Here is a 25,414-nt window from a genome sequence, read left to right on the forward strand (position 1 = left end):
AGAGACTTTCTTCTGCTTAGTTTATGGGTACGTCAAAACAGTGTTACCTGACTGAAGTCGTTCTGCATTTGTACACTGTTAGTACTCGTGTGGATAGTAGTTTACTTTGAAGTATGTCACTTTATGTGGGAAAATGTTTCTTTAACAACTCTTTGACCTGTGGGTTTGCAGGTGCTCACCAATCTCTCGAAAGACGCTACTTCCCTGTGCACTGGTATTCTTAAAAGCTGTCACTTTTTTATTGATTAATTACCCAAGCATGTTTGAAATTTGGGCTTACTTACACATTCGGACTTATTCATGTTTCTTTTGTTTTCTAAATGGGTACGTCTGGACAGGGGTTTTGGGACGTGTGCTGGGCTCACTTCACAGCAGACTTGCTTAGCGCTTCTCCCCTAAAGCTCACCCTGTCCACGTGTGTGACCCCTCTGGCTCGAAAAGGGCTTTGAGGTGTGTTGCTGCTGACTGACACAGCTTGTCAGGTGAAGATCAGCGTGTCTTCTGGGTCATGCGTCCATATTTGTCAGCTGCTGAATGAAGTATTTGTTGTAGAGGGGAAATGATCTTTCCGCTCCAGCTTCGGGCTGCGCTAGTACATCTTTTTGATGCAGAAAGAGATGTTCACTTCAGCAGGAGAAAGCAGCTCTGATTAGACTGCAAACATGAACTGTGCTAAGTATTTGCTTAGTTTTTCTGCACCGTTTCTGCCTCCACATGCATTTCTGTTAAATCCATCAGCATCATCAGATTCCATGTTTCTTGTGTAACCCTACCCTGCTTGTCTTTACTAATCTTCTCTAAATAACTTTCAGATTTCTTTTACTCTATGCCTGTTATGCATTTTCCTGGTACTTAATTCTTCAAAAATACTGTCTTTGGTTTTATCACTTTATCCATATTGGATTATCTGAATACATGAGCTTCTTTTATCGTATTATCATGGCTTATTTTTCCTCTATCTGCTTAAATATCCCAGCTATCTCATTAGGTTTATTGTTTGGTGTTTTGGGGGGGGGGGGGGGTTGGGAGGTAAGAGTAATCAACATTTTTTGTTTTGTTTTGTTTTTTTTGTTTTGGGGGGAGGATTACTTTGAAAATTTTGAAATTCAGCATCTCAGCACTTCCAGTTAGAAACTAACTTTTGTGAGCCATGATGCCAGTGCATCTGTTTATGCAGAAGAAAAGCAACCCCTGGAGAAGCTGAGTTCATAGCAAAACTATTAGACTTCAAATCAGTAATTAATCTAGAAGTTAACATTAGATAAGCCTTGGGCAGCTTGACTTGTTGGTAACAAGACAGCAGAGGGCAAATTGCTGATTGCCAAGTTCTGATCCAGTTCCTAGGTTTCTAACTTTATTTCTGTGCTTCAAGGTTCTTCTGGCATTTGAGTGCACAAGGAGATTTTTGGGCTCATGGGATTTCCTTGTGTTAGAAAAAAGCAACCTTCTGACCATTTTTTTCATTTACAAACTTGAGGAATTTTCTTTTTTAAAATGAAATTGGGAGCTTGTATACCATCTTAGCTAGTACGGCTTTGGCATTATTTTAGTGAAGAGCAGAACCGTGCTCAAAAGCCAGGACGGACTAGACTAGATGGTGTGGCTTGGTGTTTTTTTTGTTTAGTATCATTGCGGTACCTACGGAAAAACCTAAGATAACACACTAGCCGTAGTCTGTTTCTTTACAGAACCAGCATAATGTTGGCAGGGGTTAAACCACCTCTACAACGCTTTCCCTGATGCATCTCCTTGTTTTAGAGAAAGAGAAGCAACCTGTCTGCTTGCTTTCCTTTCTGGGTTTTCCAGCCTTGGTACTAAATGCACAGGTTTGGCACTAGGAACCTTCAGCTGCTTCTGTATGGCGGGCAAGGTTAGACTCTTACGGATGGCTGTAATTAAAAATGTTTCCCCCTTCCATTGGCCTGCCACCACCTGCTAGGAATTGTTGAACAAACACCGAAAGCATCTATAACCAGTCCCTTGAGACATCCAGGCAGTATAGAAAGGAAGAAGGGCACCTGTTATTTGAAACTGTTATGAGTTTACTCCAGAGTTGTTTGTTTAATGTTATTTCTCTTGGTGGTCTTTTTGTAATAACTTTTAATATTTTAGGAAATAAGCTGTAATGAAACTTCTGGTATGTCTACAGAATGGGTCGACGTTGCTGAAGCATGGGATATTTGATTCCTATTGTTATTTTTAAGGAAAGCAGGCTGTATTGCCTCTTCTACTCAATAGATGTTAAGGTGAATTTGTTAACTTTTTAGATTGGTAATGCCTCACTATAAACACCAGGATTTTTCTCTCTTCTAGCTGCTGAGAGAAGTCTGCTGCATTATCTCTGGTTTAGCTGCAAGTATGACTTGACTGATTTGCATTCATGGCTCTTGGATGATCTGGTGAACCATGGAGCTCAAAGTATGGGTGGATGGAGTCCAGAGAATTGTGTGTGGGGTCACTGAAGTCACAACATGCCAGGAAGTTGTTATAGCCCTTGCTCAGGCTATTGGTAAGTAACTGTGTCAGCTGGCTGTCTGGGAAATGGGGTGAAGCTTTTTTTCATGAAGCTAAAGCAAGGGGAGGTGGGTTTCCACTGAGTATCAGTAGAGCGTGAACATATAATGCACAGTGGGATAACCTTGCAGTGTAAACCCGCAGACTTTGACTTTTTTTAACCTGCCAGAGAGAAATTAAAAAGAAAGAAACACCTTGAAATCTATAGACTTTCATTTGGTAGAAATTTATTCTCCAAATAATAATGTGCTGCCATTTGTCATGGTAAATACAGCCTGGACTGAAGAGGCTGTTGTGAGTATCAAAGAAACAGAAAAGCAGTGCGAAATAATTGATTGGCTTTCACAAGTTAATGAGGTTCATTGAAATTATACACATTGTAAGTATCCCTAGCCATGTTGGGAATAGTGTAGACCAATGAAATAGATCCTTCAAGTTCTCCTCTTACTTTGGCACGCCACAACTCAGTAGTAATGAAAGGGTAACTTGAAGTCTGTTCAGTGTTAGCTATTTGCTGAACAGTTTAATGAAAAAAAAAAAAAATCAGGCTCCACTTCAAGAAGAACATTCCTTCAGTCTTGTCAGATCTTTCTCAGTGATTGAGAGCATCCTGAATAAGCCTCAGCTTCATCCCTTCAGTGCTTCCTGTGCTGAATCTTATTCTTTGCTAAAATTCTATAATTGGCTTTACATACTATTTAAATTTGGGCATTAAAACCTACATCTTACCTAAAATTAAATTAATAATGTAAGGGCTAGCTTCTGCATTTTTCAGTATCCCAACAATTTTGCAAGATGGCATTAGCAGTCTAACTTGGTTGCAAAATAATAATTTTCTAATAAAAACAACTTAGGGCTGTGAATGTCAACTAGATATTCTACCTGTAAGCATGAAGTCAATTTAGCTGAATTTGTGATGTTTGTTTATTTAAATGTATGCTTCTGAACGTCATTTCCATACACTTTCATCTGATGGAGAAGACTGGCGCTTTTTTATTTTGTATCTTAAGGGGACTGACACAATGCTAGCGTGTGTATACTCTATCTACATGCATTGAATACCTTTTAAAGTTTCATTTAAAAATTGTAGAAAGTCAGTATGTCTCTAAAATCTTGTATTCTCTGGTTAACTGTGAAGTGTGCTTTTACTGTTTGTGTTAGTTGCAGCTTTTCATTTAATGCTAATTGGTTTATGAATTGCTTGCTTCCATATCTCATTTACTGCCTGTAGGTTTTTTAAGATACAATTATGCTAGCATGATTATTTCCTAGTAATCGTTAAGAAGTGTTACATATTTAGAAAAAATAAGCTGGTTGTGATAGACTTCTGTTCTTTACTTTGCTTTCAATATCTCTTTTGTCCTATTTCCTTTGCCTCCTCCCACAAAACAAAAAATGTCAGACTCCCAGTTCTAGACAATAATTTAATGTTCTCCTGTGTAATTTCTCTTTTTTTTTTTTTTGTATCCTCAGTTATTAGTCTGAACTCTGAAAAGACTCCATTAACCTTGGAAACGCACATAGTTTTTTGTCAACTTGGCCGACTTCCTTTCCTGTAACACGTCACCAGCTCACCTGGGGCATGCCACGCTGGTTCCGTGCAGACAGACGTTTCAGTTGCAACCAGAGCCAATCCAAGATAATCCTTTGGAAACTCCTTCCTGAGGGAAATATCCTCTCTAGAAAAACACCTGGGGTTACTGCGCTCCAGTTTCTCTCTGGGGCTGCTAGGACAATAGTAAACACCATGTAAATTATACTTGGTGTCTGGGGCAGATGGGGCCTTCCCAACCCTCCTGTCAGGCCTTCCATCAGAAAAGCAACCGTATGTCTGCTCCTTTGATTTGGCTATAGGTACCAGATTACCAAGGATATTTGTCCCTCAAATTTGAACGGGAATCTATTAAAATGTATCCCTCTAGCTCTCACCTGACATTTGGTGGTGGAAAATAGCCAGTCTTAGTTGGCTTCCTCCTTGGTTGGCTCTGATCTTATTTTCCACTTTGCCGTCTGGCTCCTTCAGCAGTCGCATAGCTTAGCAGAACTCAGTAATATTTTGTCTGTCTGTTGGTCTGTCTGCAAAGCTTTTAAGATGCCCCTTTTGTTTTATTGTGTCTTACAGTTTATTGCTAGGTCTTTGACATGGAATCCCCCCCACCCCCTGCACACACAACACAGCCTTCTTCACTGAGCCTGGAATAAGAACTGCAGTAGATATATTTTTAGTGTGAAGTACAGCATCTGGAACATCTGCAAATTAACTTTTTACAGCCGTATCCACTGAAGAAAGCACAAGCTACAGACTTGTACCATTTTAAGACATCTGTAATTCAAAAAGCTTCTCATGGACAAAATAAAACTGTCTCTACTCTAGAGGTGTGAAAAGTAAAGGTTTACAATGTATTTTAAAAACAGGAAAATGAAAATTATCATAGAATGGGTTGTGGTTGGAAGGCACCCCTGCAGATCATCTAGTCCATATCTGCTGCTCAAAGCAGGGTCAGCTAGAGCAGGTTGCTCAGGACCATGTGCAGTCGGGTTTTGAATATGGCCAAGGATGGAGACTCCACCACCTCTCTGGGCCACTTGTTCTGGTGTTCACTCTTACAGTAAGAGGGGTCTTTTTTCCCTTATATTTAAATGGACTTTCTTGTATTTCAAGAAATTTCTTTTCCTGTCACTTGACCAAATGCAGAGGCACACCTACTGATCTCCCACTGTGGTAAGAGCAGGAAGAAGGTTTCCCTCTATTTCCTTTCCAACTCTCCCTCATGTCGTGGAAATTCAGTAATAACTTTCTTCAGGACACAGAAATATTCCTGTTTGTTTGTTTATGCAAAGACAGGGACTTACGTTGTAAATAGCTAGGGCTATTTTAGCCAAACAAGAATAGCAAGACATTCCAGGCTGTCTCTTTGTAGGAGATTCTGCCCCATGACCAAAGCGCAGCCTAATCCTTTGGCAGTGGAGTGATGCCACTTAACTTGCCTGGCTAACGCTCCTTGGCATATCCCTTAAAAATTGGTATCTGCCACTATTGTTCTTTCAGCGGAAAAGTCTGCTTGTCTCTCTTCCTTTGGGGCTGTACTACTGGTGGACAACATTTGTGTCACCTCTTCTTGCATTACGATCTCCTTCCCTTGTTGCCCCTATCTTGGTCACTGGGGAATAGGAAATGATTCTACTCCAAGTTTCTGAATAAATTAGTGTTGTTTTTTTTTAAATTACCATTTGGTTTGAAGTAAATCTCAAACCTCATTCTTTAAAACAAAAAAGAAGGGAGAGTTGTCGCCTTTGGTTATCCCAGCAAAGCTTATTTTTAAAATACATTTATATAATTTATGAATGTGAGCGAGACTAATATCATTTGGATATAATTTGGATACTGTAACTGATTGTGTCTCTAACTTAAGAGGAATTAGAAATGCCTTAGCTGGAGGGAGGGTCACTGGAATTCTGTTCAAGACAGACTTAAAACTATCCAGTTACAAGTTTCCAGAGAGTGAAATCACCTCCCAGTGGGATCTTGAAGAACACTTGATAATACCTTTTTTGAATTTTATCCAGGGCTGCTTTATTTTATTTTATTTTTTTTAGCTCAAGCTGCTTGCAAATTACAGAGGGGAAGGTTTGGCCTTAAAATATAAATACGAGAAGTGATCTTTTCATCATGAGAAACTTAAGCCCTCACCAAAATGTAAAAATATCCCACAGCACACAGTTTAATTGGAGAACCATGAGTCTTGTTTTAAAAATATTTTTGTCAGGAGAGATGAGCTAGATTTTATCACATCCATCATTGTCTATTTTAAAAATGTACATTTGACAGCAAATTCTGCCTGTTTTTCCGCTTCCACTAGCTTTTCTGTGCATTCTGTGAAAATCATGCCAGAATGGCTTCATAGAAACATTACTTGCTCATTTTGATTCCTCTTCTAAATTTGGGCAACTGAAAAACAAATTACAGTTGAAAAATATCAATAACTTTATGTATGATGAGATGGTTGGAGAATCTGGTCAGGAGTCTGTTTTGCAAAGTAGTATATGGACTTTGCATAGTATAGTTGAGTGTGTGTGAGCATAGTGGCTCCTCTCAAAAGATCATTTTAATGCTGAGGGGAAAAACAGATGTTATCCTAAAAGAAAGTGAGCTAATCATGCTAGCTGATAGTTTAGGCAAATGTAGTTTAACTACAGAACATTTTTTTAATTGTTTTTTACTGTTTGTTTTCCATTCAAATCTAAAAAATAAAAATCTTCCAAAGGAGTATGGTGATGAATAGCACATTCACAAATATACTTGCCCCGTTTCCTCAGAAGTGTTCTTCTTCCAGTTCCGGCCCCTGTGAGGATTTTTACTGCATTTGCTGTGATTTCTTTTCCCTCTGGAGACTAGAGTGTGTCTTCTGTACTCAGAATGACATGCTTGTTTCCTAGAAGGAGAATATTTCAGTCTAGATGTGAAACTTGAAGTTCTTAGCAAAGTGTGCTTTTGTTTTCTGCCCTCCCCATTAAAATGGCAGACTTGCTTTAAATAGTGCTGTGGATTTTGGTTTTCTGGCTGTAGCACAATATCAGGAGAATATGAGCAACACTTCACTGAACAAGAAGTACAGCTATCTCTTTTTAAAATTAAACAAATGCAGCTGTCAATTTTTTGATTGCAGTTAAGTGTTTTTCCTCAAAGGTAAATGAGGGGTATTTATGAAAATAAAGCACAGATTTGTTTATGCTGTTTCAAACGTGTTACAGCATTGTAAGGCTCAGCCAGAGTTGTATCTGGAAAAATCACACCGCTTCGTTGATGTCTCTTCTTGTGTTCATCCCTTCCCACAAATAACTTCTGCTAAAGCAAGCGCCAGAGCTGGCACTCAGATGCTTTGAGAGAGAGAAAAAGAGTCTGAAGTTGAATTGAATCACAGCGCCAAGTCTGAAGAGGACTAGAAAAAGGGAACGATTCTTGCTGTGTACGAACTAAGGCATTTAGACATTGAATTAATCATGTAGTTTACTGCTAAGAATCACTGAAAACTTGTCTTAATTTTGACCCCACAATTTCATCCTCTACTGCTTCAAATAGCAAGGTTAAGAGGGATAATAAGAAGTAAAAGACAGCTCCATGCTGTGTTGATCCCATGGTGTGATCATATGAACTTTTTGGTTCAGAAATCTGGCGACTGTGAGCTTGCCAAGAGGCACGGTGGTTGGGTGGGGTGGTTTGTTGCCACCTTTAGTGATGTGGTACGTCTAAGTGTAGCAGCGGCGTGTGCAGCAGAGACCTGGACCGCTTGATCTGCTTTGCCACGTCTTGCTGTTTGACCTCGGCCAAACTGCTCCTCCGCATTGTTTTACCTATTTAGGAAATGGGTCTAAAATAAGCGCGGTACCTCGGGGTGCTCAGACGAAAGGCAGTTGAAAATACAAAATTACTTCAAGTGCTTTGTTTTGTCAGATTGTGATAAACTCTTGCATACCCTTTTTTTGAGCGAAAGGATAGTAGTGATAAACCAAGACTTCAGCCCTGATAAAGATACTGTGAGCACAGCTGTACCTCGTGAACTAAGCAGCCCTTCACTGCCATCAAACGTGAGCCTGTACATCTCTGTGGGCATGTTTTCCTGGGACTGGATTCCTACTCTGATTCTCACAGTTTTCTACCGTATGCATACATGTGTGTGCAAAATACTGCATGAGTTAAGAAATCTGAGTAATGCAAACTCTAACCCCTATTTTAAAGGCTTTTTTACTCTTAATCTTTCTTGGGCATTTAATGAGTCCTCAGGTAGCAAGAATGGTATTTTTTAAAAATTGCTACAGATGTTAACTTAGGTATCCCATAATGAACGAAATGTCAGCTTCATATTTCAAAGATACTGAGTTCAAATCATACTGGGTTTATTAAAATTGCCAGCAATTACTTTTCTATCGATGCTGTTAAAAATTCAGGAGTTAATGCTGTTACCGCTTTGGTAAAGCACAGCATTTTCTCCCATGTGTTCCACATGTTAAGAGTTCTTACAAGATTTTACCCACGTACAATTATTTTTTTCTTTATATTGCCTTGTTAGGGAAGACAGCATCCCTTAGCCTAGGGCTGGAGGGCTATCCCTGGGAAACCAAGTGGGTCAGAAAGCTGTATTCAGACTGGGGAGGGGGGTGCATGTGTCAGTGCCCCCAGAGCTCTGGGCAGTCTGTGTTGGCATACCTGGCTTTACCTCTGGAAAGCAGACAGGCGACAGTATGCATATTCTTACTATGCACTGTTGTGAGTTTGGGATGCCAGTTCAGATTCAGCTCAAGAGTGAGACTAGTACAACTTCCCATTTAGTTTCACTGTCTTAAAACTTCTGTTTTACATGCAGATTATTTTTTTTTGGAGACTGCACAGAGTGCCACCTTGCAGGGCAGGTCTTTGGCACAGCTGCTGTGATGGGATCCCTGAGGAAAATGGGAGCTGGGAACATGCCTGCCAGGCAACTCCTCTGGCACCAAGTGCATCCTGGTGGTCTTGGAGACCGCATGACCTCTAGTGACAAAGGCCTGCTCTTGCCCACCCTAGCCCCTTCCCCAGGGAAGGAGAAGCACCCCGTGTTTAAGACTGCCCATCTAGCCACCTTCCCCAGAAGTGATGTGAGACCAGGGCAATGACTAACCTGCGTGCACTGACTCACTGCTGTAGATCCTGGCTGTGAGGCGTGGGAGACGTTTTATGAAAAGATGGATCTTACTTTGTGCTTGAAATAAACTTTTGTAGCCTGGCGGGAAAGATAAGGCACGGATATGTTTTTACACGGTGGATTGTGCTACCGGCATACAAAAAAAAGGTAGCGCCTGTCCCTGAAATGCTTTGCATGCAGAGGATGATGCACTTTTGGAAGGGAGAAAGGGGATGAATCATTTCTGTCCTGAAAAACAGCATTGATGACCTCTCAGGTTACAGTCCTGCCGAAAGTGTTGCACGAGAAATGCTGCTACTGCTGCTTTCCTTTGTAATTTCACTTTGACTTTTGGCAGCAGAAATTATTGTTCATGTCTACTGTTGTCAGATGCAAATATTAAAGCATGTAGAGAAGCTTAAAGTCGAATAATAGTTATATGGGTTCCACTGCCTTCATGGAGTGCAATTTAAAAGTCCACTTCTTGAGAATCCAAAAAAAAAAAAAAAAAAAGTTCAATTACCTTGTTCCTTTATTTCGTTAGTTTAATCACCGTTCATTGTAATGGAATCTGTGTTTAAATTACCAAATTTCATCAATCCCAAACTAAGACTGCAGTGGTTGGGCACATGACATGGGCACTCAGAGCTTGCTGTTTGGCTGTACAGCCGAGCGGTGGCTGATCCAGTATACTGGCTGTAGTTGGCTTTTTAATATCTCACTGATCAAGCCATAACCAGAGGCATTAGAGCTGGGTTCAAACCACTCATGACAGCTAGTTGCAGGCTGTCAGAACATCAGCGTTCTGGAGTCCGTATATTTCCTTTTTTTATCTCTTTCTCACTTTTGAAAGAAAAGATTGTTTCTGTATTAATAGAAGCTGTGATAAGTTTGCGTGCTTAGGTGGCTGTACGTGTAAACTTAACCTGTTAACATTGACACCAGCCCTTTGGGCAGATGCAGTGTGCTTTCTATATGGAAATATATACCCACTTCTGTTATAGCTTGTCATTTGTTGTCTTGCAAATTCTTGATGATTGTTTTGAGATGGTAATATTACATGGCCCATGTGGGGGACCAGTATGTGGTCAGTGGGTCAGCACAGAATATTAATGAGAAGTAGCTGGCGAGTGAATGGGGTGTAGAGGCTCTGTGCTTTCTCCAGCCCCTGAATTGCCGTTTTCTGAAGAGGGAACTATAGAACACGGAACTGCTGGTGCTTGTTTGGGGTTTACCATTCTCATTAGTACAAGGCTTTGATAGAAGTATTAGAAAAAAACCCCAGAACTGGTCTAATATGTTGTAGTTGTACATGTTCTTAAAGAGAGGTTTGATTTCAGAAGCTGTAAGGGATACACTGATGAGGCACATCCCCATAGTGAACATCAGTACAATAACTACCGCTGTGCTTTGGCAGCTCCTTGAACTGACTGATTAACTGCTCATCTAACTTCACCTGGAAATACTTCGTAAATCTGTGTGAGGTTCAATGTGTTCGACACACAGCTGGGAAAAGACGCTATGCTTTAGTGCGTGCCACACATGGCTGGTATGGGGCATGTTATATGGATGCAACAGTTAATTTTTAAAATGGCAAGGTTTGCATGAATGAGGTAGGACTGAGTTCTGCCAGGTGCTCCACAAGCACAAACAATCTCTGTTTCGGAAAGCTTATGGACAACATACAAGACAAGAAGCAGCACGCGGGCTTTGAACTGTTCTTTGTCAACAGCCCAAGCAACCTGCTTTTTCCTTGTCAACGGTAGCACATCAAAACCAGCAGTTTGTTACAAGGATGCCTGTGTTCTGAAATATTCTGTCATTAGTTTTGAATTAACTCATTCACTCTTTCATTTGTGAATTAATCCCTTCTTGCAAGCAAACATGACAGTTGTGGTTGTCCAGGTATTGTTAATCTGCACCGTGCATAGGCTGAACACGCTAAACCTAGGTAATGATCCTGGGCGAGGACGTCTTTGTTTTAGACCAGTACTGAACTCCAGGTGTGGTGGTTGAACTGTGTACATATTACTTCTACAAAACACTTTCTTTTATGTGGATCTTGAGCGCCGAGTTCATTATTTAGGACTGCATGTTGATTTGGAACCCTAAGCTAAGATGGAAATAGTTCTTGGCAAGTGCTTCGCTTAATTCCTTAATTCACTTTTGGTCAAGACTGTTAGCTTTATTCCCTCCCCCCACCCCCCACCCCCTTTTTTTTTGCCTCATTACATTTCTTTTAAGTAGTGCATTTAATAGCAAAATGAATAGAAATTGCATGCTGATCACTCCCCTAGTGGTACATACTCTTGTTTACAATTTCAAGACTTCTTTGAAGTTGGGTGTATCTGACACAACAAGAACATGAGTAGCATTACCATGATTACAAGCTGAAAGCTTTGAAGATTGACAAAATAGAGTGGTAAAGTGCAACCTTTGTCCTGGGTTCTGTGGATATGTTTTTATTTCATTTTTCTTCTCTGGGATTTTATTGTTAGGATGCTATGGCAAACAGCACTAGGTTTGTTTTTCCTATAATAACACTGATGCCTACTACAAACTATAAATCTTCGTGAGTCAATAAACAATATTGTGGATTGGCAAAAATCTCTGACTTTGTATCTTGGCATAGTAAACTTGTTTTTGAAGTACTTTATTCCAATAAATTCTAAATCTGTTTCTGAGAGTGTTGGCTAAGCATGTTGGTATGCTGATAGATGATTTTTTTTCTTTTTTCCTCTTTTTTTTTTTTTCTTCCCCCAGTGCTTACCTTAAGTCATTTATTTATAAGACATCAGGGGGTGGATTGCTGTTCCTGTGCTGCTTGCTTTGTTTTGCCCACTTCTATCAGTCAAATCTTCATGTACTCTTTGAGCTCTCTCTCCTAACTTGGAAGCGACCGCAGGCTTTTTGGTCTCTTATTTGGCCAGCTAACTAGTGCTCGTATGACCCGTGAGCCAAAGCAGCCTGTTTTCTAGGCGGTGCCTGTACAGCTGATTTTTTTGTTGTTCTTTGCATCATGAGCTGTGAGAAAGTGAGATCAGAGGAACCATTTGCAACAGAGTAGCTGTATATGGCAACGGAGGGAGCTCTTTCTAAGGCTGGTCTGACAATATCACATTTTAGGGGGCTGCATGGTGTGTCAATCACCACAGTGGAGCTTGTCTCCTACAAGTTTGAGGTGGGGAGCGTGCGCGAGTGTTGTGGTTGGAGGCCGGAGGCAGATCTCCAGCCTGAGATTAGGATATTTTTGTTCTGTTGGGAAAAGTGCAGTGGTTGGGCAGGTGGCATAAGCAAAGAAAAATGCATCAAATGGATTCCCACTGATAACTGCATTTATTCCAACTCCCCCGCTCCATAGTTGCATAGATGACAGGCATTTTAACCATTTATGTGCTGAAATAAATCCTCATTTAAATGATGATCTATCGTGAAAATGGATATATGTAATGCATTAAAATAGCTAATGATGTTTTCAAGGTTAATGGTAATTGTGGAGCTGCTCAGAAATTCCTTGGGGTACCATGCTTTAAAAGCAGTTGATCTCTCACACCTTTCTGTAAACAATGCTATATGGCTTTAAGTGAAGTCACTTTCATGATAAGGGAAACTCTCTCCTGCATTTGGAGAATGCTCTATCTCAAAGTAGTAAGGGGGGGAAGCCGAAAACCTCAAATGCTTTATTTTTGTAGCTTTCAAAGCATCCTGTAAGAGGAAAAAGACCATTAAACTCAACTACGTGTGTTTGGTAGCAGCACAAACGAAGCTGTAGACATGAGGTGTACTTTCCCCTACCCCAAAAGCAAACCCTACTGCACCGTACAGCGAGCTGTCAATGTAGGGATCAGAAAACATCCCGACAGTTATTAAAGGATTCGGGCTTCTTCCTGAAGGCGGCGTACCCCAGGTGGGACTTGTGGGCTGCAGATACAGACGAGGAGTGTGTGCAGGGAGCCCCAGTCACCCATTTCCAATTTGGGCAGCCTCTGCTGCCGCCCTCATCCCTGTGTTCTGCTCGGTGAAGGGTTGTCAGGCCAGTGGTGCTGCCACGGGCCACCTGAGCTGCCACAGTGCTGCTGTGGCCCACAGCCAGCTTTCCCCCGTGTCTGGGCTATGGGGGCATGAGGTGGTGCGCTAAGGCTGTCAGTCGTGAACGGCTGCCTCTCAGATTGATGACAGAGTTTAAAAGTAAACGGGCTGTCTCCAAATTTTGATTTTTCTATGTGGCTGTATAAAAGATGCGGAACTCTTTCTATTCTCGGCCTTTGTTTTGTTTTTTTTCTCTAGAGATGTATATTTGATGTATTTCTTTGCTAGACACCAGCATCGCCCGGTCACTTGTTTCAATTTCAGTGACCAGATCTGAGACTTGCCCCGGCGCTGTGCGGTTTCAGTTGTGCGCGCGCAGCGTAAATCAGTACTGGCTCCTTCGGCTACTGCTGTGTGCGAAGAGGATTTTCCTGAGCGAATTTGCAGTTAAAATGTGGGACGCGTAGACGCGGCGCGCAGCCCCGTAGAGGAAGGCGCAGCCACGCTAAGGTGGCTGCTCCATCCGTGCCCGCACGCACAAACACCTCGGAGGCGGCTCCGCCTATGCAGTTTCTCCTCTCCTTGCCGCAGCTCACGCACTCCCAGCCTTGCACACGCGCCCACGCCCCGCACCACCCCCCCGCCCCGCACCACCCCCCGCGCCCCTCCGACCCTCGCGAGCCGACGGGTGAGCGGGCGCGGCCGCTTGAGCGCGGCGCTGGACGGCCGCCGGGGGGCGCCCGCGGCCCGCGCCGGCCCCGCCTTGTCCGGCAGCGCCCCCTGGCGGGCCGCCCCGCTGACGGCTGTGCTTGCCTTTCAGGTCGGACCGGCAGGTACACGCTGATCGAGAAATGGCGGGACACGGAGAGGCACCTGGCCCCGCACGAAAACCCCATCGTGTCGCTGAACAAGTGGGGCCAGTACGCGAGCGACGTGCAGCTGATCCTGCGCCGCACTGGGCCCTCTCTCAGCGAGCGGCCGACTTCAGACAGCGTGGCTCGCATCCCGGAGAGGACTCTGTACCGGCAAAGCTTGCCTCCCCTGGCCAAGCTGCGGCCTCCCAGTGACAAATCCATGAAGAGGAGGGAGCCGAAAAGGAAATCCCTCACCTTCACCGGGGGGGCTAAAGGGTTAATGGACATCTTTGGGAAAAGCAAGGAATCTGAGTTCAAGCAAAAGGTGCTCAACAACTGTAAAACAACAGCAGATGAGTTGAAGAAATTGATCCACCTCCAGACGGAGAAGCTCCAGTGCATTGAGAAGCAGCTGGAGTCCAACGAAGCCGAGATCCGCTACTGGGAACAAAAGTATAACTCCAGCCTGGAAGAAGAAATCCTCAAGCTAGAGCAGAAGATCAAAAGGAACGAAGTGGAGATTGAAGAGGAAGAGTTCTGGGAAAATGAGCTGCAGATCGAACAGGAAAATGAAAAACAGCTGAAGGAGCAGCTGCAGGAGATGAGGCAGAGGATCCTGGAGTGCGAGGGCAAGCTGAAGGACTACATGTCTCAGATTCACAACATGGAAAGTGGCCTTGAAGCGGAGAAGTTGCAGCGGGAAGTTCAAGAGTCCCAAGTGAATGAAGAAGAGGTGAAGGAAAAGATCGAGAAGGTGAAGGGGGAAATTGATATTCAGGGCCAGCAGAGTCTGAGGTTGGAAAATGGCATTAAAGCTGTGGAAAGGTCTTTGGGTCAAGCTACCAAGCGGTTACAGGTAAGAACGTCCTTTTGTATATAACTAAAGAAAGGTCAAAGACCCAACGGTAACCCATTTCTCATACACAGATTTGGAGGCACTGAAAGAAAACATGAGACAGTTTTCACAGTGAATTTGGGTAAAAGGCAGAAAGTATTGCTTTCATTTTCAAATTGCATTTCAGATTGCTTTTGAAGAGCAGACAATCTTCATCTCACCTGTGTGTATTTTACTCATTCATACCATCTGAAAAGAAAACCAGTAGTTAGTTCTTTGTCCCAAGATAAACTGGCAGACGTTTGGTGGAGGTGTTCCTGGCCCTGCAGAAGGCCTGCAGGGTTAGTGCTGAGTGCCACACCACCTTTCATTTATTTACCTGCTGGCTCAGCTTCTTTCCCGTCCATTACAGCTTTGGTTTGCTACTGTTCCCTGGCTGCCTGGTGACCTCTGAGAAATCACCTGAAGCGTATCTTCACCGTGCAGTGGTCCATGATAGAGGAACACCAGAGCTAACGTCAGCCCAACTAGCTGAGGGCAGTACAGATGCACCCACAGCTGCACACCTAGCCACCTCACCCTGCTGAGAGGGAGGGAGCGCTCGCTCCAGTGAGGTGCTGCCGCGCTAGTGGGTCTGGGCTCTTTTACACTCAGACAACTAACATCTGCATGAACGGTAGCAGGTTCAGGGCTAGCGGGGGACTGTTGTACTGCTGGGTGCTACACAGGACCATAGTGCACTTGGCCTAATGCTTTTAGGATATTTGTCTTCAAGCCCTTGCGGATTTGGGGTTAGATATCTTGAGGGTTTAAGTCCTAGGTCTTGGCTCCATCCTTACTCCTGAGCACCTAGAACCCTGTCAGTATAAGCTGTTTTTACTAAATGAGGAGGGGGAAAAAAAAGTCATCTTTTTATCCGAAGCAAAGTGGATGAAACCTGTAAGCAGTTTTGGCCATATTTATCTATCCTAAGTTTCCAGATGTACTACGCTTAAAGATTTGCGCTAACAGAAGGCATGAAGTCCTCTTCATATATTTTTCCCTTTTCTCAGTAACGCTCAGCGAGTCTATGATTGAGTTCAAAATCTTTCTCACTTTGTTTTTTTCATAGGCTAGGATTTCACTTTCTCGGGAGAGTTCCCATTAAATTCAGACCTTTCAAGCTTGTTCTTAAACCTAAAGGTACACTGAAGTCCAGGGGAAAATAAATTCAGCTCGTATTATACAGTTTTGGGAGGAGGAAATAGAGAAATATTTGTTTGCATGCTGAAAGTTAAATATTAATATTCATAGAACTGCTGATTTGAAGATAGAAAAATTGACCATGGGTGTTTTTATAGACCTTTTGGTAAGGAAAGAAAGAAAATTTGGGTTCACTAGATTTCAAGTGATAAGAACAGGAAGGTGGCATGTTCAGTTAAGGATCAGATGCAGCACTCTGTTCTCACCATTTCTAGACAAAGATTTTAAATGCAAAAAAACCCAAGCCAAAACAAAAAAACCCACAACAACAAAAAGTGAACTCCCACCCTCTTCAGGTAAAAGATCTCACTAAAGTTTCACAATTAGATACTAAATTTAAAAGCTTAAAGCAGTAGGATTTGGGGTGATACTTAACATTTTTACCCCATTTCCTGTGATAGTTGAGAAATGTGAAGAAGTTACGGTGTTAGTTCTGCTAACCTGTACATTTCAGTGATTCAGGTTTTTCTAAACAAAACAAAACAAATATTAATTCCCTTCACTGGCAACTTTGTTGCAATCTCATAAAACATGGAGCTTTAGAATTAACATTGTAATAAGACAATTGAGAATTTCCTGTGTCCCAAGTGCCCAGTTGTGGAGTCTAATGAGTTTAAAATAAATTGAAGAACTTTTCTGTAGAATTGTCTTAAAATTCAGAGGTGCCCTGGTTTCCATTTCTCAGTCCAGTTTCTCTGAAAGCTCATAGCCAATGAGCGGAAACACAAGTCTAGCATGGGAAGCTGAGGCCAACCGCCACATGATATGCATTGGCTGAACAGGTCAAACACACACATCAGTGACAAAGCAATTGGTATTGAAAAGGTCCTAATTTAGACATCAGATCAGTTGTGCTAATTTTCTTACTAACTGTTGAATTCAGCCTCGACTGTGACCTTACTGCAAGTTTAAAGTGAATAATGGCTGTGCTGTTGGGGACTGTTTCCTAGAGCAGATCCACAAAACCACTCTCCCCCAATCCTGCTGTGGGTTCATGTACAATTCTGCTCAGGCAAGATAATGAGGGAAAAGAAGGTTGACCCAACCTCCATCTCTTGCCAAAACGAAGATGTAGCGGTATGCACTGCATGGAGGCACCCACAGACATGGCATCTGGGTAGCTAGCCCAACCCTTGTGAGCCTGACAGGCGAAGCCCATCCTGGCTGTGGGAGAGTACCACACGCAGCTGTCTGCAAATGAAGCTGAATCTCGGGGCGGGGGGTGTTTGTTTAGAATATAATTGTAGTCAAAGATTGTTGTAATGTATTGGAGCTGTAGGTTTTGCATTCATATCATGCCAGAATTGCAGAGCCTTGAGGAAGATCCGAAATTACTATCTTCTGTTCTTGTGAAGGGATGGTGAACCAGCCAGGATTTGGCCTTATCGTACAAAACGCAGTATGCTTGCAGAGGGAGAGAGTTCTGTCCATAAAAAATTACACCCTAAATAGAAAATGCAAAGAACAAGAAGAGAAGGGAATTGTTCTCCTTTTAGGAACAGAAGAACTACATGAGCTGTCCAAGTCATGCTGGACAATTCTGGCAGACCTAAGATTTGGTGCCAGACTGGTGCTCAGCTGATGTATTTTTTTCTAGAGCGCTCACAATTACCTTTATTTGCTCACAGCTGTTATGCCAAAATTTTTCTCGGGTGTTTCTCAAAATTTCTCAGAATTTCTCAAAATTCTCTCTCATCCAAGCAGCAATATAAACAGACTGGTAGTAACCCCTAATAAGTAGTAGTGAGTGCTGATTCGCTTTCTAAATACCTTTCAGCTCTTCCATTTGCATTTGAATTTAGGAATCCGAGGCTTTCTCACCAAAAGGAAAAGCGTTAGTTGCCCAATTGCAAATAGAGTCTTGAAATGCTGCTTTATGCTGGCTGCTGCTCAGCAGATGTTTTATCTTTCCTGGCAGGACAGGGAACAAGAACTGGAGCAACTGACAAAGGAGCTGCGACAGGTCAATCTCCAGCAGTTCATCCAGCAAACAGGAACAAAGGTCACGGTGCTGCCAGCAGACCCTGTGGAGGTGGAGGCCCCACACGTGGAGCTTGAGAGAGGTGCAGTGCTCAGAATGCTTTTGGTGGGCAGGAGAAGGGGATGGCAATGAGTTTACCTGCTGCATTAATGCTGGCACTCATGCATGAAGTGAATGCTCTGCTAGCAAAGGAGTTAGCAAAATATTAAGAAAGCACAGTGTCAAATAATTCTTTTCATTCCAAGGGTTTAGCAAGCTATAAATAAAGCATGGTATGTAGATAACTTCTCTCCCGCTGTGCCTGGGCATGTGTTTGTCCCATCAGTAACCCATTAGGCCAGTAGCTTTCAAGTGTGGCCGCCATGGCTGTGGGCACGTAAGCCAGCACGCAACACGATTGCACATCTGACATTGCTGTTCATCTGGGTTCTTCCTCTTCTGGGAAGTGGTGTTGTCAACGTAGAAAAAGGAATGTGTCTGGATCTCAAGAAATCCCAGACAGCAGCCGTGTGGGTATAGGAGCTAATCCAGCCGGGCTGCCAGCCATCCAGAAGTCCTGCACAGATGGTGGTTACGGCATGTGCAAATTGACTTTGCCCGTAGTGAGATCAGTGCATTCTGCACATGCCCACATCTGTATTCAGAACTTCCTAGACAGAAACATGATAGTGCCCTGAACGCACGTCACAGCCGTGGCACATGCAGAAACTCCTCTGCTGCGGCTCAGCCTCTGCTGCAGTGTGCTTTATCCGGTACCCTGCTTGCCAGGGGCCTGTTTCTCTCAGCACTCTCCGTAGCTGGTTCGGTCCCTCCTCTGAGAAAACTTCCTAAATGAAAGGCGTTGGGAGGGTAAGGAGGTGGGGAGAGAAGAAAAGACAGCCAGGCCTTAAATGTCATACCTATGTGTATGAAGTTTCTGTCTTAAGTGGGCAGGAAGCTGAAGCTTTGAGTTACCTATAGGTACGGGCTCTTTCTGCACATTACTGTATAAATGTATTGCATGTTCTATGTGGGAGGGTAACTATACTGAGTAGGTGTATCTTTCTGTTTTGGAATAAGTAGCAGGTGTGCACCTTCGATCTCATCCCTTCCTAATCAGGCATTTGAGTTTTTTGTTGTACCTGGTGTTAGTTTTTCTACACCGCATTAAGGGCACCAGTAAGCAGGAAGAAGAGAGGTGTTCTACAGACCTCACCCTTGATGATGACTTTTCTAACGGCCCTTTTTCTTGTGCAGAGCCGACATTTCAGTCTGGGTCACTGAAGCGCCCCGGCTCATCGAGGCAACTCCCTAGTAACCTTCGGATTCTACAGAACCCCCTGTCGGCTGGTTTTAACCCGGAGGGCATTTATGTATGACAGTACGTACCTCTTCTGGAGAGGCCCTAGCAAGGTACCCCGGACAAGATACACTTTTGTTTTATTCTGCCAATGATGAATGGAAGAAGACTTTTTTTTTTTTTTCTTTTTTTTTGGTTAAGCCACCATACTGTTTTTTTCTTCTTCCTCCAATGCATCACTTGGAGCCATACCCTGTGCACTGATGCTAAAGAGACAGAGGAACTCTCTCGATTCATAATTGGCAAGGATGAACTTGCTGTCGACACAGCTAGAGTGCAAAAACCTTCATTTGTTTTTGCCACTTCAGAAGCATTTGGGAAAGTATTGTTCCTTGTATAGGCATAAATAAAAGACTGAGGGTGAAGGAGACCATGTGTGCAACTGATCTGAGGTTTAATTTATTCCCTTTAATCAATGGACGTGTGAATGTTGACCTTTTATATTTTTATTTTTAACGTGTGAATAACCACGTATGGCTGTATGTCAGTCTGACAAGGTGACTTTAATTTGCGTGTACAAACATCCACCATTTGATCGAGTACAGCAACTTGCAATGCAGAGTTCTGTGGAGTGCTGAACTGTTACAATGGTTTCTCACCACTGACTTAATTTCTGTTGTGGGTCATAATATGTCATGTTCCATCCACTGCTCCCTTTTGAGGCTTGAATAGCGAGCTTGTGGGATTTACTTGCTGTTGAATCTGCCTTGAATGAAGCACCTGGTGTTCAAAAGATTTATGGAATTTAAACCTTGGCTTGGTAAAAATATTTCCAGCATATGATTGAGGATGCACTAGTTAGATGGTATTTTATTATATAGAATGTATATTTGAAATATTTTGCCACGTTGTATATGCCTTTTGAGAAAAGAACAATGTTAGAAGTTGTCTTCGTATATCTTACCAAAAGAGAGTAGGAAGCTTTCACTCTGTTGGATTTTTGTACTTTATTTTTTCCACTAGCCATTACAGTGTTCTTGTTTTGCAGTAAATCTTGCTGTTGGAGGAGGAACAAAAACCACAAGAGCAATGAGCATCCTCTTCCAGCCTTCCAGCATTCACTCAAGTTCTGTGGAGGGAAGAAACCTGGCAGAGAGTCCCGTGAAGTCAATGGCAGTGCTTCTACTGACTTGAGTGGGGCCAGGATTTCATTTGGGGTTCCTGGTGTTAAATGGTAGATGTTTAGCCTCTTTGAAAGATGTATTGCTGCTCAGTCACTCACAGAATATAAAACTTACCAGCAGGAAATTCACACACTTGGTAGTAATTTTCTACAAAACATGTGAAAAGAGAACATTATCGTATCTTGATGTTGCTCTACTGCAATCAAAGCTAAGCAAGGATTAGACAAAATGGCTTCCATGCAGAAAGTAAGACACTAGCAAGGAGCATGCTGATTACAGGCCTTGGAATTAGATTGCTAAAGCAGATGCCAAGCCTGTAGAGAAAGTGACTGGCATCAGTGCGACGCTTTGTATGCGTTGGGAGGCTGGCCTCACACGCGAATTAGAGAAGGGGAGGGCCTTGCCTTGTTGCATTTGGATCGGCTGTTCTAACAGCAACTCATGCCATCATCCCCACCTTTGAGATCCCCTCGAGATGAGAGGGGGTCACCCTGCTTTCACGGCAGCATGGAATACCTGGACTTAAGTCAGGGGCAAACTCACAGAACTCCTGATGGCTTTGGTAGGGTCAGGATTTTACCACTGGTAGGAAAATCCCAGCTTTTTGCCATAGAAAATACTTAAGAATTCTTAACTCCTAGCATCCTCTTGTGTTGATTTCCTGATGTGCAGATAAATGTTAATTTAAGTTTCCGTTTTTAAAAAAAGGAGCTTCCTGACAAATGGAAGTTCTATAAGATATAGTAGAAGATGAAGGACTCTTGAGTGTTTAATGCATTTTTTCCCCTTTCCACTTATTAATGGCATCATATATTCTAAAAATGCTGCTGTATTTAGACTAACAGCAACAGATAAGGCTGTGAATATATAAAGGACCTTTCCAAATGGACTCTGAATTTTTACTGTTTAACTTATCAGGTCTTTCCCCCACCCCCCACCCCCCCCACCCTCCCCCGCCCCTTGTGAGCAAACTGGAAAATGAGATGTTCCCATCTGAGGAATCTTTGCAGTGCTCACAGATTTTACTGTTAGTTTATCACAATTCTGTGCTCATGTTTACTGTGCCCGTAACTTTGTATTAAAAAAAAAAAGAATGTGTGTGTATATATATTAAAAAAATATACATAGTTTGGGGACAATATCTGTCCAAGGTACTTGAGCATATATGCCTTACATTCTGGGTTCAATTTACAGAAGAAAAAAATGGCCCTCTCCAGTGGATATCTTGCATCTTCAGCACCTCTTGGTGTTAGAGAACTGAGGCACTCAGCACCTTGCAAAGTCTGGCCCAAATTATGCTGCATGGGAGTTGGGGGAAACACAAGGAAAAGCCTGTTGCAATTTCAGTCTCATACTGAGATGAAGTGTTTTTAAGACAGATCAGCATACCTACCCAGCTAATGTTTGCGTCACACCTTGTGACTGGTCCATCTCCCCACAGATGTCAGTTTGAGCTGAATTGGGTTCTTGCATCATAAAAACTGCTCTCCTTTTCTGCCAGGTTGTTCCTTAAGATGGAGGGAGAAGGAAAAGAATTAAAAAGAAGGGTAAGAGCAGTATTGGAGGGCTTGAGTTATGGCTTTGTAATAGAACCAAGGAAGGAATTTGCCATTTAAGTTAAAAAATGGCACCTGCTGACTGCAGCAGCTGTTTGACAGAGGGGCCAGCCTGGAGCTGGCTCAGGAGTGGCCACTGCATCGTCACTGCATGGACCCTCCTTGTCAGGGCTTTAGCATGCACCAAGGTGATCCGAAGAATGTTTACAGCTTCAGCCACTGTTGTGGCAAAGGGGAGGCGCTTTAGCATCCAAACCTGTCATTTGCAAGACTCTGACAAATTCCCCTGCCCCCGCCATACTCCCCTTGCTTATTGAATTTCACCCAGGCTGAAGTTCTGTAGCATTTTCACCCTCTCTGTAAATAAACCAAAAAGAAATGGCATGCCCTTGCATTAAATGTGACTTGAACGATGTATTACAGTTATAAAAATTCCTCACATCATGGCGTTAAAGAGTTTTGCTTCTTATCAACTGCAGAACCTCACTCTTTCTTAACAAATGTAGAAAAATTCATTTTCAGAAGTGTTTCAAACCTACTTACGGGGCATTAGCAGAAAGGAAGCTACACATCCTAATTTTAACAAGTGCCATATTATTTGCTGGGCAGCATGATAAAAATGGGGTTTTTTGCTTGCATTAAATAGTTCAATACACAAGCACTATTTTCCGGTGCACGGGGAATTTATATGGAGAACTCCTGTAATTTATTACTAATGGAAAATAACTGTGTTACCTCTCTCATCCATGAGGATACAGTTTATTTTTTTCTGATGATGCTTTGTTGTTAGGCGAAGAGGTGGGGGTGTGTGTGACCATTTGAAAAGCCAGTAGGTTAAGGCTAAAGTAAACATTCTGAATGCCCAAGCAAGGGAGAAACCTAAGTCCACCTCTGAAAAGTCAGATAGGAACCTGCCTCCCATTATCTTTCAGTGGGACTTGGGTTCCCAAGTGCCTGAATTGCTTCTGGAAATGGGATGTTAGCTTTGAGGTTACTTGCTTTTCTAAGCTCTAGCAAGTTGGAAGGAGGTTCTTAGAGAACTACCTCTAGTGTTAGCAATATGCAAACATGCTTTCATTCTGAGGTAAGAGGGAAAAGATCCTTTAGTGAAATAAAAATCCCCTCTTGGGGCAATAATTGCCTTGTTTTTAGCGTGAAGAGTATTGCATTATTTTAGTGAACTAGGGTCATATGAGTATGAACAAAAAAATTGATCTTGAAATTTTTAGTGAGTTATCTTGAAGCATATAAATTCCTGATGTGCATTAACTTGAGTGAATTGGGCCTTAATGATCCATGTAAATAACAATTGTTCAGATATTTTTTCCAGAAAATAATCTCTAATGGTCTGTACTGTATTAAAATAAGTGTCAAAGTGTTACTTTTATATTACACCTTTTTTTTTAAAGAACATTGAAACATGCATGTTTATTCTATTTGCTACAGTATTTTAATGTTTTGGATGAAGGCCATCGGTTGTATGGAGATGACAAAACAATCATTCTGTCTATTTATTCAGTATTGCTGCTTAAAGTTTTCAAAATAAAGCTTTCAATGCCAATATAGTGACTGATTGAAAGCTGTTCTAGCTCTCTTCAGGTGTTTTTTTTCTATGTTTATAGAAAACTAAATAAGTGACACTTGGTATATAAACTGTTATACCAGCAACAAATTATTGCAATAATATTGTGGGGTTGGGGGAAGTGTGTGCAGTATATATGTAAACATACGCATGCAGCGAATGCATTGAAGTCTCAAGTAAATGGAGTGCTGAAGAATGTTCAAATCCGTTGTGTTCTTGCAAGCAAGTTACACATGTGACCCCATATTGGTTAGTGCGTCGTGCCAGCGTGCAAGTGCTTGTAAGGGGCAGAACAGGCAGAGGTGGTCCCAAAGGATCAACTTGGAGCCCTTTGAACCAAACGGGATTTAAGCACATTCTTCAGTATTCTGAAGAGGTCTCTCTGAATTGGGCCTACAAGCATGTTCTGATACAAAAATCTTTCAGTTGCAGCAAGGATGCCTCGTTTCAAGCCTAGCTGGTACCTCTGAAATTGCATAGTTCTGAGACGGACCAAGTATGCCTGCTCCATTTGTAAAGGGTGTCAAAACGCAGAGAACGTTCACCCTCATGATCACCCCATCAAACTACTAACTAGGGGTTCTGACTGGAAGATTTGAGTTGCTGACGCTTTAACCTAGAGAAGCAATGCAAACTAACTGTGAAAACATGAGTGAGCATTTTATTACTGCTCTGCTTCAATGCAAGATGAAAGTCTGTATTATATGTAACTATATTTTTTTTGTCATTTAAAAAGCTTCTATTTTTTATTATTCTCATAAATGGTTGACAAAAGATATTGGATATGCTCCGTACAATAAATTCCCCTCTGAAACTTTGGGTCTTTACAGTTGATGGTTTGCTGGAATTGCAGCGTACATCTCGCGCACATCTCGTGATACAGCTACTGGAACTCTGGCAAAGAACACTTGGCCTGAAAGCAGGCCAAGGTAATGGTCGGTGTGTCTAGAGCTCAAACCCTTTCAGAAATGGCCATGCGTCAAGCATTAGGACACAATGAACACTCCTAAATGGCAATTTACTTGGAGGTGTGGGGGACACAGCTGGTTGGTGTGGGGCCTCTATGGCAGACGAGATCCTCTACCATAAAGTGTGCACATGCTGTATTTTTAATCAGGTGTAGCCCAGGAACTACAAGAGAGTGGAGTTGCTTGTTTTCAACTGTTACTAAGACGAATGTTAATCCTGAAAAGATAGAATTGTCAGTGACTGGGAGGAAGTGTAACTTAAAGCAAAGAGGCAGAGGTTTGTCTGGAGATGATCAGGGAGAGGAACTGAACGTACAGAATCTTGACACAACAAATATAAGATGCACAGATGCTTCAGAGAGCTGGAAGAAATTAAGCTTTGAACAAAGAACTGAAGACCCGATCCAGGCTTAGTTGTGCTGAAGACCGGAGGGCCTGTGAAGATCGCTTGAGATTAAGTTAATCAAGGCAGGGAACTGGCTACAGCTGGGGACTTGTGCTTTAAGCCATCCAAATGCAGTCCTTAGTCCAATATCCCAACAAATGGCTTTTCCTAAGCCAACTGGAGCCTAATCTCATTAGATGTGAGACAAAATGAGCTACCAGTAATAGCACTGTTGACTGGCGGGAAGACAAAGAATGTTGTGAGCTTCACTGAAACCCTAGCACGTGGTATTCGTATTGGCAGCACGGTGTAAGTCATAGAGGACCTCTGCTCCTGAAAGGTACCCATT

The 25,414-nt window shown here is 42.4% G+C and overlaps 1 protein-coding gene across 1 annotated transcript; it reads left to right on the plus strand.

Annotated features, from left to right (window-relative positions):
- Window positions 1-2,391: 2,391 nt before the first annotated feature.
- Window positions 2,392-20,011, plus strand: RASSF8 (Ras association domain family member 8). The gene is made up of 4 exons (XM_082002083.1): window positions 2,392-2,509; window positions 14,020-14,909; window positions 18,049-18,193; window positions 19,348-20,011. Exons 1-4 carry the CDS (start codon window positions 2,407-2,409, stop codon window positions 19,467-19,469), a joined length of 1,260 nt encoding a protein of 419 aa, XP_081858209.1. The 5' UTR covers window positions 2,392-2,406; the 3' UTR covers window positions 19,470-20,011.
- Window positions 20,012-25,414: the final 5,403 nt, after the last annotated feature.

Source organism: Phaethon aethereus, assembly GCF_964289735.1.
Source record: "Phaethon aethereus genome assembly, chromosome: 1".
Lineage (NCBI taxonomy): Eukaryota > Metazoa > Chordata > Aves > Phaethontiformes > Phaethontidae > Phaethon > Phaethon aethereus.